This window comes from Spermophilus citellus, assembly GCF_964194105.1.
Source record: "Spermophilus citellus genome assembly, chromosome: 12".
Classification (NCBI taxonomy): Eukaryota; Metazoa; Chordata; class Mammalia; order Rodentia; family Sciuridae; genus Spermophilus; species Spermophilus citellus.
In genome coordinates, this window is record NC_138198.1 from 123,421,343 (window position 1) to 123,433,687 (window position 12,345).

Below are 12,345 nucleotides of genomic sequence, written 5' to 3' on the forward strand. Positions count from 1 at the left end.
AAGTAAGTTCTTTTACATCTACTAGGTAGAAAATGTATTGGTACAATGCAATTTGACACTTTATGTTAGAAACCTTGTGACATAAAACCACTGTTAATTTTTTGTTCATGGTTCTGGGGATCGAACCCAGGGTCTCACATGTGCTAAGCCTGTCCATACTCTAGCTCTGAGCTATATCCCAACTCTATCTGTTATAGATTGTTTTGGACTCTAAATCGTGTCCCCCTAAAACACATAGGTTGAATTGCCAGAGTGAGTGTTTTGGAGACAGGACCCTTAAAGAGTTAACTGAGGTAGAATTAGATCATGGGGCGGGTTAACCTCCAACACACCAGAGTTCTCAGAAAGGGAGAGGGGGACACCGGCCGCTCACACAGATCACAGCCACCTGCAACCCAAAGAGAAGCCTCACCCACAGGCCTCAGGGAAACTCCCCTGACCACCCTTGACCTGTGACCTCCAGACTTGTGAGAAAATAAGTGTCCCCTGTTGAGTGGCCGCCTGCGGTGTTTTGTAGGGCAGCCCTAGCAAACCAAGATAGCTTTGCTCCTTTGATGGCTCTTGTTCTTTTCCAACCACCTCGCTGTTTCAGAGGTACTCCGGTCCAGTCTTCAGGGATTGGGTTGTGAAAGCTGCCACTTCTTCCCCTGTGAACTGTGCAGTGAGACCCGTGTTTAAAGCATGTGTCTGTGGTGATGGAGCCGCTGTCCAGGGCAGCGTGTCCACCTCTGCATGCGGGACCCAGAGGTGCCTCCCCACCTGGTTTGGCCTGCTGTGAAGCACCCCTAGGTCTTCCTTTTGCTTTTCCCTCATGTCAACCAAGACTCTGAGGGCTAGTCGGAGTTCACCCGGGAAGCGGAGCCCACAGGACACAGTGGGTAGACGAGGCATTCTATTACAGGAAGGGGCAGGTGGTCACGGAGGCCACGTCTGATAACCTGCCCCCGGCAAGCTGCAGGCTCGGGACAGCCGGTGCTCTAAGTCAGTGGCGAACAGAGGACCAGGAGCTCTGCATCCAAGGACGGAGACAGATGTCCCAGCTCAGAGAGAGGACTTGCCTTCCCCCTCCTCTCTGTTCTGTCCAGAAGGCTTGGATAATGCCCACCCTCGTTGAGGGTTTTGTTTTTATTTGGTCCACTAGATTACAACTCTCATATTGAGCAAAAGCACCATCACGGACACACTCAGAATCATGTTTTACCTGCCATCAGGGCTTTCCTGAACCCAGTCCCATTGACACATAGCATGCAATCTCACCTGCTGGGGTTGAGATGATTTTTGAAGATAATATTTCTAAGGTACCTGGCACAGGATCTAGACCAAAATATGTGCTCAGTGAATAGTGGTTGTTATATTGTGACTCTTACAAATCCTTCCCCGTATAGATTGAAGCCGGTGACCGTAGCTCCTCTTGGGTTTCAGTGTGCTGAAATGAACCTGGATACCTTTGTATTCAAGGTCACAAAACCACTGACCTCTGGAATCCCCAGGGGAGTTCAAAAGCATGAGAGGAGAGCACCATGACCAAAAGAAAACAGAGTCTAGCAGGAGTTAGAACTTGAAAAAACTGAGTAAAATCCAAATACAGTTACAGAAGGGGTGTGGGCAGTGTGCCTGGCATTTCTACATGTAATTAATACGGGGAAAGCCATTGTTCAGACACTGTGGACAGCCCTGCACTGCTGCTACCCCTGGTCTCACTCCAGCTTTCTCCAAGCTGCAAGGTCAGCATGAAAGTGCTCAGTGCTCCATGGACACCACACTGCCCCCAACTCACTACAGCAAGAGCCCCAGAGACCTTCCTTCTGCCTCCTCCTCCCTGTCCAGGCCTGGTCTGCAGTCGGCCTGCTCCGGTCCGGCGGGTGGCCAGAGCTGTTGGTCAAGAGGGAAGCCAGTCTTTGCTGTCACCCTCCAGGACCAGCGGTGGCCAGCGCTCCCACTCCCGGCACTTCCCTTCCTCCCAGAGAACATCGTTATCTGTTTATTTTGCACTTTGTGTTTTCATTTTATTATTCAAGGGAACAGCACCCTTTCATCATCCCCAGACCTAGCAAATTAATAAGACACACAGAGAGTCATGAAGCATCTCGACTTGGCCCACTGCCTTTACCAATTATGGCCACATGTTTTATGCCTTGGATCCTCTGACTTCCTACAAAGAGTATTTTCCTTAGATGACATGTGAAGAAAGAGGAGAAAAACCAGAACCCACCAGAATGCCCTGCTCAGCGAGGCCTGTGTATGGCCAAGGACCTCCCTACTCCTCAGGAGGGAGACAGTGTCATGGGTTGGCCTGATTGTTTTCTCTGTGCAGAGTGGGAACCGCTGGTCTTGCCTTCCCATTCAGCTGCTCTTTTCTACCACATTTGCAACTCTCCAGTTGCATTACCAGTTTGGGTGTTTTACAGCACGGCAGGGAATCTTCCCTCCTCCAAGGCTGGGTGGTTTTGCCCTTCTTGTGCGACACTCTTGAGTTCCCAGAATTGGGTTGGGGTGATTTCCTATAATTCTATTACAATAAAGCGAATGTTTCAAAAGTCTCTGTGTCCAGTAGATTTCCTTATTTATGGAATGGGACTATGTTTCTGGGGCCTGCGTACATACCACAGGGAGAAGCTGGCAGGCTGGGGTATGTTTCAAAGTGTACTTGAAACCACCAGGTAAAGACATTGTGGGTTTGTTTGTTTGTTTGTTTTTTCCCAGTTTGTCAACATTACCTGAAAATATAGTAGAAAATGTTATATTCTATTAAAACAAACATGAATACACAATGGAATCAAAATTCAAGAGGACTTTTAAAATAGAGTCATGATTGTTAACAAATGTCATTTGTGGTTGGCTAAATACTTCTGATCATTTTGATAAAAACAGCATTGGAAATTAGCCCTTATTAAGAAATAGAACACCCATCACAAATTTTCTGCCCTCAGATTCCCAGGTCCAGATTCAACCATTTGTCTTTAAGGGGGACTGGAGGGGAAAGTTCAGGAAGCGATTGCGCTATCTCGGCATCACAGATGAACAAAGTTGTTTCCTCACGTTGTCGATTTAAGCCGGGGAGTGGATTTTTGTTTCACTTTCATCAATAGTGCCTCAGGGCAGAATTCAAATGAATGTTGAGAAAATGCTTAATTATTTCTCTCTTTTGTTCGCACACTTACTCTGCCAAAATCAAACAGCATTTGTAAAGCCTTTATGTATTCTGTTCTGATTGAGGTGTGTTGTTTTTGTGATCAAAAGCATTAAATAGCATAATTTGTAAGTTGTCTGTAAATAAACAGTTGAAGAAAGAAAAATCATGAATTCATTTCCAATTAGACTCGAAATGACTCACAGAAGAGGTGAAGAAGACAAGGTTGACCTTGAAACAGAATGACATTTGAAAGACACCAGTGAGAGACAGCACAGGGAGATGGTGGAGGAAGCCGGCAGGGGGTTGGGGGTGTATTGGGGGTGCAGAAGGGGGGACAGGAAGATGGGCGCACTCTGCGGAAGGAGGAGGAGAACCAACTTTGGCTGCAGCCCTGCTGCCCTGGTCTTCCTGCAGTGCTGTGGGTCTGCTCTGGAGAGGGTGCGCTTCCCTCAGGACCACGAGGTCCAGAGCCGCACGGCAGAACTCAGGCTGTGTGGGCAGTGGTGGGGAAGGGTGCACTCTGAGGAAGGAAGTCCTTCTGGTTGTCCTTGTGACCTGAGTGGTTCTGGGACGCAGGTCCCGTAAGCTCCGCCAGCTTCTTCCTGGGAATCGCCAGCGAGGCCCCGTGGACTCTTGGTTTGGTGCCATCTGCTGCTCTTGGTCTGACCCTCATTCCCCAGCAGCCTGTCAACCAGAGAGGCAGGCGCCTTCTTTCCACAGGGGCCCTTTCCCACAGGGTCCCGTACTAGGTTTGTCCATGATTGGTGATTGTGAGTTGCATGATGCACCTGTTAGTCTCAACATTCTAGGATAAAAAAATGTGTTCATAGGTGAAGTGAATTATCGAATTAAATTTTAGCTTTCAGCCCACAAAGTAATATGAGTTAAAGATATTTCTAAAACTTTAAAAATAACAGGAATAAGAATAAATAAATTAATAACCCAGGCCAGGGATATAATTTTAATATCATACTGTCTAGCTGCTTAAGGCTGATAAATACCAGTATTCCCACTTAGAGAAACTATGGAATATCACTGGTTATGAATATAAATGTTAAGATATGGGGATAAAATCACTAAAATTTTGATGCCTCTTCCCCTATCAAATCAGTGTATCAGAACTTGGCCTTAGAAAGTCATGCCAGATGCCACTTCCTGAGAGAGGCCTTCCCCAGCTGCCCTGGAGGGCAGTTTGGAGACACCATGCTGTTGGATCCCCTCAGCAGAATGGCAGTACTTAGCATGGATCAACTCACTGGTTTAATAGTCTAAAGGTCATATAAACTAAGTGGCTTTATTAGCAACGGGAATTTGCAGATAAGGAAACTGAGAAACCCAAAGAGAAGTGAGTGCCTTAAAGTCAGCTGCCAGCCACACAGTACAAGAGGCCCCACATGTGCCTGGTGTCAAAGCCCCAGAGATCCTGACCTGCCTTCTCCTGGTCTAACCCCTCTAATCTGTCCCCACGCCAGCCCTCACACCCCTAAAGCTTCCCTTACCAGCCCTCCAGGCCCTCTCTCACCCTGTCTACCCCTGCCCTGCTGTTCTTCCTTCACTGTGGCCCCAGGTCCTGCAGGAGAGGGAACACACACTGAGTGGAGATGCCAAGAGAGTTTAAGAAGGGACTTTTGGAGAACTGTGGGCAAAGTCCAGGAAACCTGGGGAATTGTGAGGGACTCACAGTGGGAGGCCTGGCCACCATCAGACCTGAGGGCCCTAGGGAGGAAAAAGGGCTTCAGGACCCTAGGAGACAGAGAGGAAGTGCAGGAGCCGAAGAGGCAGAAGGTACTGGAAGCTCAGAAGACACTGCAGGAGGTGTGAGCCAGGAGGGGAAGGAGGAAGTGCCCCCACCCTCTCCTCCCCCAGATCTGCCAGTGACTGTCTGTTGTGATTTCCCTGCTCAGTCAGCAAGAGGGTCAGCAAGAGGGTCAGCACACAGTGAAGCTAAAATGTTTTTATCCAGAAGGAGAGTTCTCTCTCTCACAACATTAACATTTAGCCTGTTCTTTCTACCGGTTTTAATTAGCCCTTTGTTACCCAATTCCCGTGGTGTCCTCCCTGAACCCCAAGTTCCCCATGCAGCAAGGGTATTTTTTGAGGCATCAAACACACATGACAATGGCTTCAAGCCTATGACATTGCAGAGGACAGAGACACTGAATCCACCATGAGACATTCCATGTTCCTGAGCGAACAGATTGTCTTCTCTGCATTGCTCACTCTGGAGATCGGAGAACATACATATCAAACAGAAAACACCTCTTCCTTTGAGTATAATCTAAACTCTGCCTTGCTAGATCAATGTTTCCAGTAGCACAAATCATCCTCAAGCATGAAGAATAATTACTGGCTCAGAAAGGATGAGGCAGCTACTGGGAAGTGCGTGGGAACTTCCGCATGCACACTCTCTCCACCCATTTTGACCTTGTGACACGTATTCAGGGACCACTTTCATTTGAGTTTGCAGTTGACATGTTCTCATCACAAAGCTACCTCCGAACAGTCCAAGCCTTTTTAAATATATCTTGCATAAGATCCAAGTGTTAGGCCATCGTAGTGACCATCAAGGCTTACCATTTTGGTGAACCACGTCATGGAATGGCTTCAGTGACAGGGACAAACCAACCAAAATAAACCAGAGCCCCCAACTCTGTCATTTAAACGCTTTCTCCTTGGTCATTGATGATTGCTTAAGACTGAGTGTAGTTTGCTTGCTCGCAGAGGGTTTTAAGAAAGTGTGCAAGTGGCTTTTGTATGTGAAAAGAGAGTCTAAAAGAAAAGAAAGCCCCTAACAGGCTCTCCATCAAAAGCAGCCTTGGGGGGAAAAGATTTCCTGTTTTTCTTTCAAAAGTTAATGGACAGAAGTTTGAGATCCCTACAGAATGTACCTAGTTCTCTGGCATCCAGAACTCTCAGAGGGATGCACCTGGGGAAACCCTGATCCCTGACTACAAGACTTTTAACTCATGAAAGATGGAGACACAGAGGTCTCCAGACTCTCACCAGCTTCCGCACGGCTAGCTCAGCTCCACGGATCTGGAGTCTCGCTGTGTGAGTTGGCTTTTGCAGTATCCCTTGCTCTGCTGAATCTGCTTCTCAGCGCAGCTCTCCTTTCCTGCCTTCTAGGTCATGGCTTCGGTGCCTCCAAGATGTCGCGTGCCCAGACGTTTCCCAGCTATGCCCCTGAACAGAGCGAGGAGACCCAGCAGCCCTTGTCGCGGTCCAGCAGCTACGGCTTCAGCTACAGCGCCAGCCTCATCCAATGACACCCAGCGGCATTGGTGACAGTCTGCCCTGGACCTGCCTGAGGGTCACTGCGCCCTCCGCCTCCTGGAAGACCACCTGCAGTACCAATTGACGCGGGCCAGGTCTCGCCCAATCCCATGGGAAGGTTAAAAACTGGAGTTCGCTTCCTTGATTCAGCGGTTAAGTCCTTTATTTATTGAATTTCTATGGGGGAATCTGTGTTTTACAAAAATAGAATCCAAATCGTATGAACAGTCATTTAAGCAAAATTCTTTGGGTCTGACAGTAGCAGAAGCCTGGTCACTGGGGGACATCACCCGCACTGGGCTGTGCCTGGGAACGGGCCCCTCCAGTGCCTGATTCAGCCCTCCTGTCTGAGCACAGGGTCTGTCCTTGGACATAGCCATGACCCACTCCGAGCTCTGTGACAGGGACAAATCCAGTGAGCTCCACAAATGGCATCTTAACTCTAAGTTAACACAGAACTAAGACCAATGACAATTAAGGGAAGGTGAAATTAGAGCACTCTCTCTTGAGCAGGGCCCTGTAGCTCGTGTGTGTGTGTGTGTGTGTGTGTGTGTGTGTGTGTACAAATATAGACGTGGATATCACTATATCCATCTATCTACACAAGTACATATCCAACATGCTGAGGGTGACAGGATATGCTCACTTAAATTGTTGAAAACTACAATGCATTAAAACTCAGATCGTTAAATTGAATAGCTATTTCTAAAATAGTGCTATTTAAACACAGCTTCTCCTTAGCAACAGTCTTTAAGTAGTCCAGTCTGCTCCTGTGAGACAGGCAGGTATAAATGTTGAAGGGAAATGTTTTGGAAGCAGCAGAACCAGCCCAGCTGCCCCACCCCTCGCGGCGTCTCGCCGTCTGGTCCATGTGGCCTTGCTGTTCTCGATGTTTCTCCATCTGCTGTCCACCTGAGCCATGCGAGGAAGAGTCGGTGTGATCACTGACCAGCTTCCATTTACCCTCAGAGGACCAGGAGTCTCCACGTGAGAAACTGTTCGAGAAAGAAACAAAAACACTTAAAAAGAACTCAGCTGTTTTGTAGTCAAGAGTACAACAGGTCCTGGATTGCAGATACTGGGATCTAAAATTCTGTAGATGACGATCCACAGCCACTGGGGGCTTGTAACTTATTGTGTGACCAGCACTGACTGGTCTTTGTTTTTTCTTGGGCTGGACAAGGTTTGTCTGGGATTATAAGAGAAAGTGGATCACACATAAATGTTTAAGCCCTGCATTAAACAGACCTGTAAGGTTTAAAGGAAAGTGGCGGTTTTTGTGTGAATTGAGGAAGTTTGGCTAATTCAGATCGACACTGGTATATCTGTCCTGAGGCTTAAAATAAAAAGAGCAATTATTCTGCCCGAGTCATCTGATGCCATGTTTCTAAGATGGTTATCTCTCAAGGACTCCAGGGTGGGTTTAAAAAACTGTCAAGTCCAATTAGGCAAGATGAAAACTTGATTATTTTTCTTAATAGTAAAATATGTTAAACTATCGAGGTTTATCTATATAGAAAGGGTACATTTTTGCTAATCTCTGCTAGAATCTTTTTTATCCCTAAACATAGCTTAAGAGCTGATTGGCAATTCATTTCAATGAATCACTACTGAGTAAAAATGGTCTTCATTCCTCCTTGATAAACGTGCACTTAAGCAACTACCTAGCTTCTGAATCAGTCACTAGGTATGAAAACCCCATCAAGATGCTAATCATAAGAGTTAATGTGGCTGCAAAAAATAATTGCATTACGCTTTCAGGGAGAGAAAAATATTACCCAAACACCCTGCACTGCGAATTTTGCTGATACAGCAGAGGAGCAGAGGACTGGTTTCTTTCAAGGATACGGCCTTCCTGGAATTCCAGCCTTCGGGGTTAACATCTCTGAATTTCTTTAGCACATGGCATTTGTTGGGTTGGTCAAATCCACCAGAGCAGCTCCCAGCTGAGACCACTTCAGCACAGTTCCTAGTGCGGCCAACACACAGGGGCTCTGGCCGGCTCACTCAGTCGAGCTGTTGCTCAGACAACCACAAGTTTCTACAAGGGACTTATGGGGAAAGGCCCTCAGGGGTCGTGGTTCATGTCTCAGCTTTATTAATGTGCCAGAAGCACAGACAGCGAGTCCAGGGGGATTCTGCTAATTACACGAGTCTGCTCTTGTGTCTCTTTGGTGGGAGACAAACATCGGCATGAAGTTCCTTCAGGAACACAGTTTGGTTCTGATCGTTGCCAGTAAGCGTTAAGTAAAAGGCACCAAAGATCAGGCGTTGGCAACCTTGGGCCATTTTTTCTGAAAATAATGTCACCAAAAGAGTATGTGAAAGAGAAATTGGCTTCCCAAATCTTTAGCACAGTCTCATCACAATGAGAATAATGCTATAAAATTCCTCACAATACCTTTTTAGAGCTTTATTCTAGCATCCTCCTCAAAGTATATTTACAATTACAGCGAAGTCAAAACTGCTATGGAGAGAGAGAGAATTTACAGTAACCTAATACACTTGATGTAAGGCACTGTCATTGAAATAAAAATGATAAGCCGATAAATCGTCTACAAAACCAAAGATGGCAAGATGCTTGTACTGGTCTCTTGGACTTTCATAGAATCATTTCCACTGCAGTGACAGAATGCCCGTGGACGTGTGCTCAATTCCACTGAGCTCATACATTTGTGATTGAAGATGCCACTGAACTTTTCAAGGTCTTTCTCCCTTTAGATACTGTATCTTTAATATACTTGCGGCTTTTTGTTACAAGAGAGGGATTGCTATGAACCAAAGACATCTTTGGGCTTCTTCTGAAAGTGACTCAGTTGGGGTTTCTCCCAGATCTGTACAGATGAGTGAAGTTGGCGCCATTTTTACACCTGGTTGGAAGAGACCAATGATGAAGGAATCCAGGGTACATAGTGAAGTCTCTTCTAATGGCTCAGAAAGACTAGAAGCATACCTACACAGTTCACAGAAGGATTAGATGAGGGGATTTGTTTTTATGTTCCTAGTTTTTTTTTCCTTCTGATTATAAAGTACACATGGCCAACACATGACATTCTATTTAAAATGCAGAATAGAACAAAATGAACTTGACCCAATGGCTCATTATTCTGGGGAAAGGGGAGAATAAAACAGATCTTTCACTTACTTACTGAACAAACGATAGGCACTCAGAGCTTATTTATTTATGCAGGTTGGAAATATTTATGAATCAATGTTTTGACCACTGCTACAATTTAAATTTGACAAAATACGGAATATATATTTACTCTATATTAGGGAAGATGCTGTTTGATAGAGCATGTAAAATAAAGTGAAATCTATTTATGAAAACTAAGCCACACCTCTTTCACCAAACAGTATCTAAAGTACTAGTCCTGGTATCTTGTATAATTCTTCTGTGTCTTCATCAGGCAATTATGTTTGAAAATCATTTATCACCAATAAAATGGCCAGTCACTTATATCTTCTGTCCAACATAGACACAATGGACTGATAAACAACTTAACACTGTTAGTAGTGCTTTCTACTGATCCAGTTTATTGCATGTGGTATCTTTATAGTAGATATTAAAAATACTTCGTAAAGGTTGACGTCTAGCCCCAGTCTTTGGTCAATACCTCAGAAAACTTTGTAAAAAAGCATGAGTACCTTACTCCCTTGATTATTGGAACCTTTACAAAAGCCAGCCTTTATTGCTATAGTGAAAACAAGCTACAGTGATTATATTCTTATAACATAGTCCAGATTTGACCATCATAACAGCACAATCAGCAGGCAATATTAAATGGGGGTGAGCTTTAGGCCTGTAATACTTCATGTTTCACACACACAAAAAAATTACATTAAAAACTGTCCAAAGTGAAGATTATGCATTTTCCCCAATTCTACTAACATGTCTATCAATATCTTGGAATTTCTAATTACTTTATCAATCGTTAATTAAATAAGTTCTGGAACACCACCTTCTCAAAAATAAGTAAAACTTTGCCTCTGGGTATGCATTAGTAGTTATGACAATGGGTGATATGCCACACAAGTGAATTTTTAGCCTATGAAATTTATAAAGAATGTATCTGCAGGCTATGAAACTTCCTGTGGAAGGAATAGCGAGGGTGGTCACGACACAGGAGGACAATTTTGGAAAAACAAACAATAAAGAGTCCATTGAAACGTCCAGAGTAACACTTGGACCCTACTTTCCCAGCATTCCGACCTAGTTTCATGTCATGGTGTGGCCTTCTTTTCTAGTGCCATCTGCTGCTAAGTGTGCTGCTGAAAGAGACATGGCTGCTGCATTACACCTTGACACAGGGAGGTGGTCAAGCAGTTTGCCAACCAATATGCCTCTTTCCATTTGTGAAAAAAATTTAACACAAAAGAATGGGTCCCCATGGAAAATTCTCCACAGACAACCTCACTGGGTAGCTTGTGAAGATACATTATCAGTGAGCCTGGTGAGAGTCTAAACATGTGGGAAGACATCAGCAACCTCATGGGAGCAATCTTCATAAACATACTCAAGATCACCCACCTTTAAATCTGTGGAACTGGGCAAATCCTACTTTCTCAATTAAGACTATGAACCTTGTACCATTTGTACCATCATTCTGGAAGAAGAAGTTTTAGATAGTGTATAGACACTCGTGGAAGTATCATGAGATGCTGGACACATTTTTGAAACAGGTGGAATGTTAGCCAGCTCTTAGGGCCATCTTGAAGGTCATGTAGCATAAAGGTCTCATTTTACGTTTCCCTCAAGAGAGAGTTGAAACCCATAATTTGTTCAATGGCAAAAAATTAAACAACCTAGTTCCAAGCTCCAGGTCCAAGAATGTTTCCTCGGCCCCAGCTTGTCTCCCATTTAGACATAGTGGGAGTTGAGAAATGCCACGTGGTCTCATAATAAATAAGCCTTGTCCTTTTAAGTCTTTGAGTTGTTCTTGTTCTTTTTGAACATACTACCAGCTATATCCCTAAAGAGAATTTCTGGAACATTACGTGAAGCTTGTAGGTTGTGAATGACTGGCATAAGCTTTATTACTTTCAAATTGTTATCAAGTTATTTATTTAAAATTCAAACTTATTTTTTTGCAGATCAATATATGATATTTTGGTGCATATTAATCATACAAAATTATGGGTTTCACTGTGGCATACTAGTACATATATAAAAATATAATTTGATCAGCTTCACTCCTCAATACCTCCTACACCCTTTTGTGACCTCCTTTCTTGTCTCTCTTCTGGTTTATCCTAAAGTAATAATTTAACTAAAAAAAAAATTTAAATAGGAGTGTGTATTTCTAAGTCCTACCAATTCTTCATATTTTAATTATGATTATTATTTGCCATATTTATCCCTCCACAGCACTTTAGGATGTCATTATTTATGACATTTATCATAATTTTGTTAGACAATTGATGAATCAGGGCTACATTTTTTCATGAGAGCTTCAAAATCTTCCATTCTCAAAAGAAGTTTGAAAGATGAATTTTTTTTACAAATACCTTACACACAAAAAAATACCTTACACATCAGATTTTCCTTATAAACTTCACTAAGCAATTATTTAAATTAACTGAAGTTTGTATAAATAAGAACTATGTTAAAATTACTTACTAAATAACATGAAAACATACTTAACTTGTAATTTTCAGACATTTTCCCCTGATTTAAGGTTTTAATATCTTGTAAATACTTGATGGAGAGGAAAAAAATTCATTTATTATAGAAATATTCCTTCTAATAATTCCATTTACATACTGAGGATTTCTTTTAATGTATCTTCTATGTTTATTTCCCAAGTCTGTATTCCACATCCTGGTTGTCAGGAGAATAACTGGATATAAGCTTTTTAATCATTATTTGGGGCCCAATTTTAGTAGCTAACACAATTAACTTCCTTTCTGTTTCCCACCTATGGTGTGATGAGGGACTG

The 12,345-nt window shown here is 43.7% G+C and overlaps 1 protein-coding gene across 1 annotated transcript in view; it reads left to right on the forward strand.

The window, feature by feature from the left end:
* Positions 1–6,977, forward strand: part of DOK6 (docking protein 6) — a 391,579-nt gene extending 384,602 nt beyond the window's left edge. The window contains exon 8 of the mRNA XM_081263683.1: positions 6,260–6,977. Within this exon, the coding sequence (XP_081119809.1) occupies positions 6,260–6,399 (140 nt within the window). The 3' untranslated portion in view covers positions 6,400–6,977. The remainder of the gene's footprint in view (positions 1–6,259) is intronic.
* Positions 6,978–12,345: the final 5,368 nt, after the last annotated feature.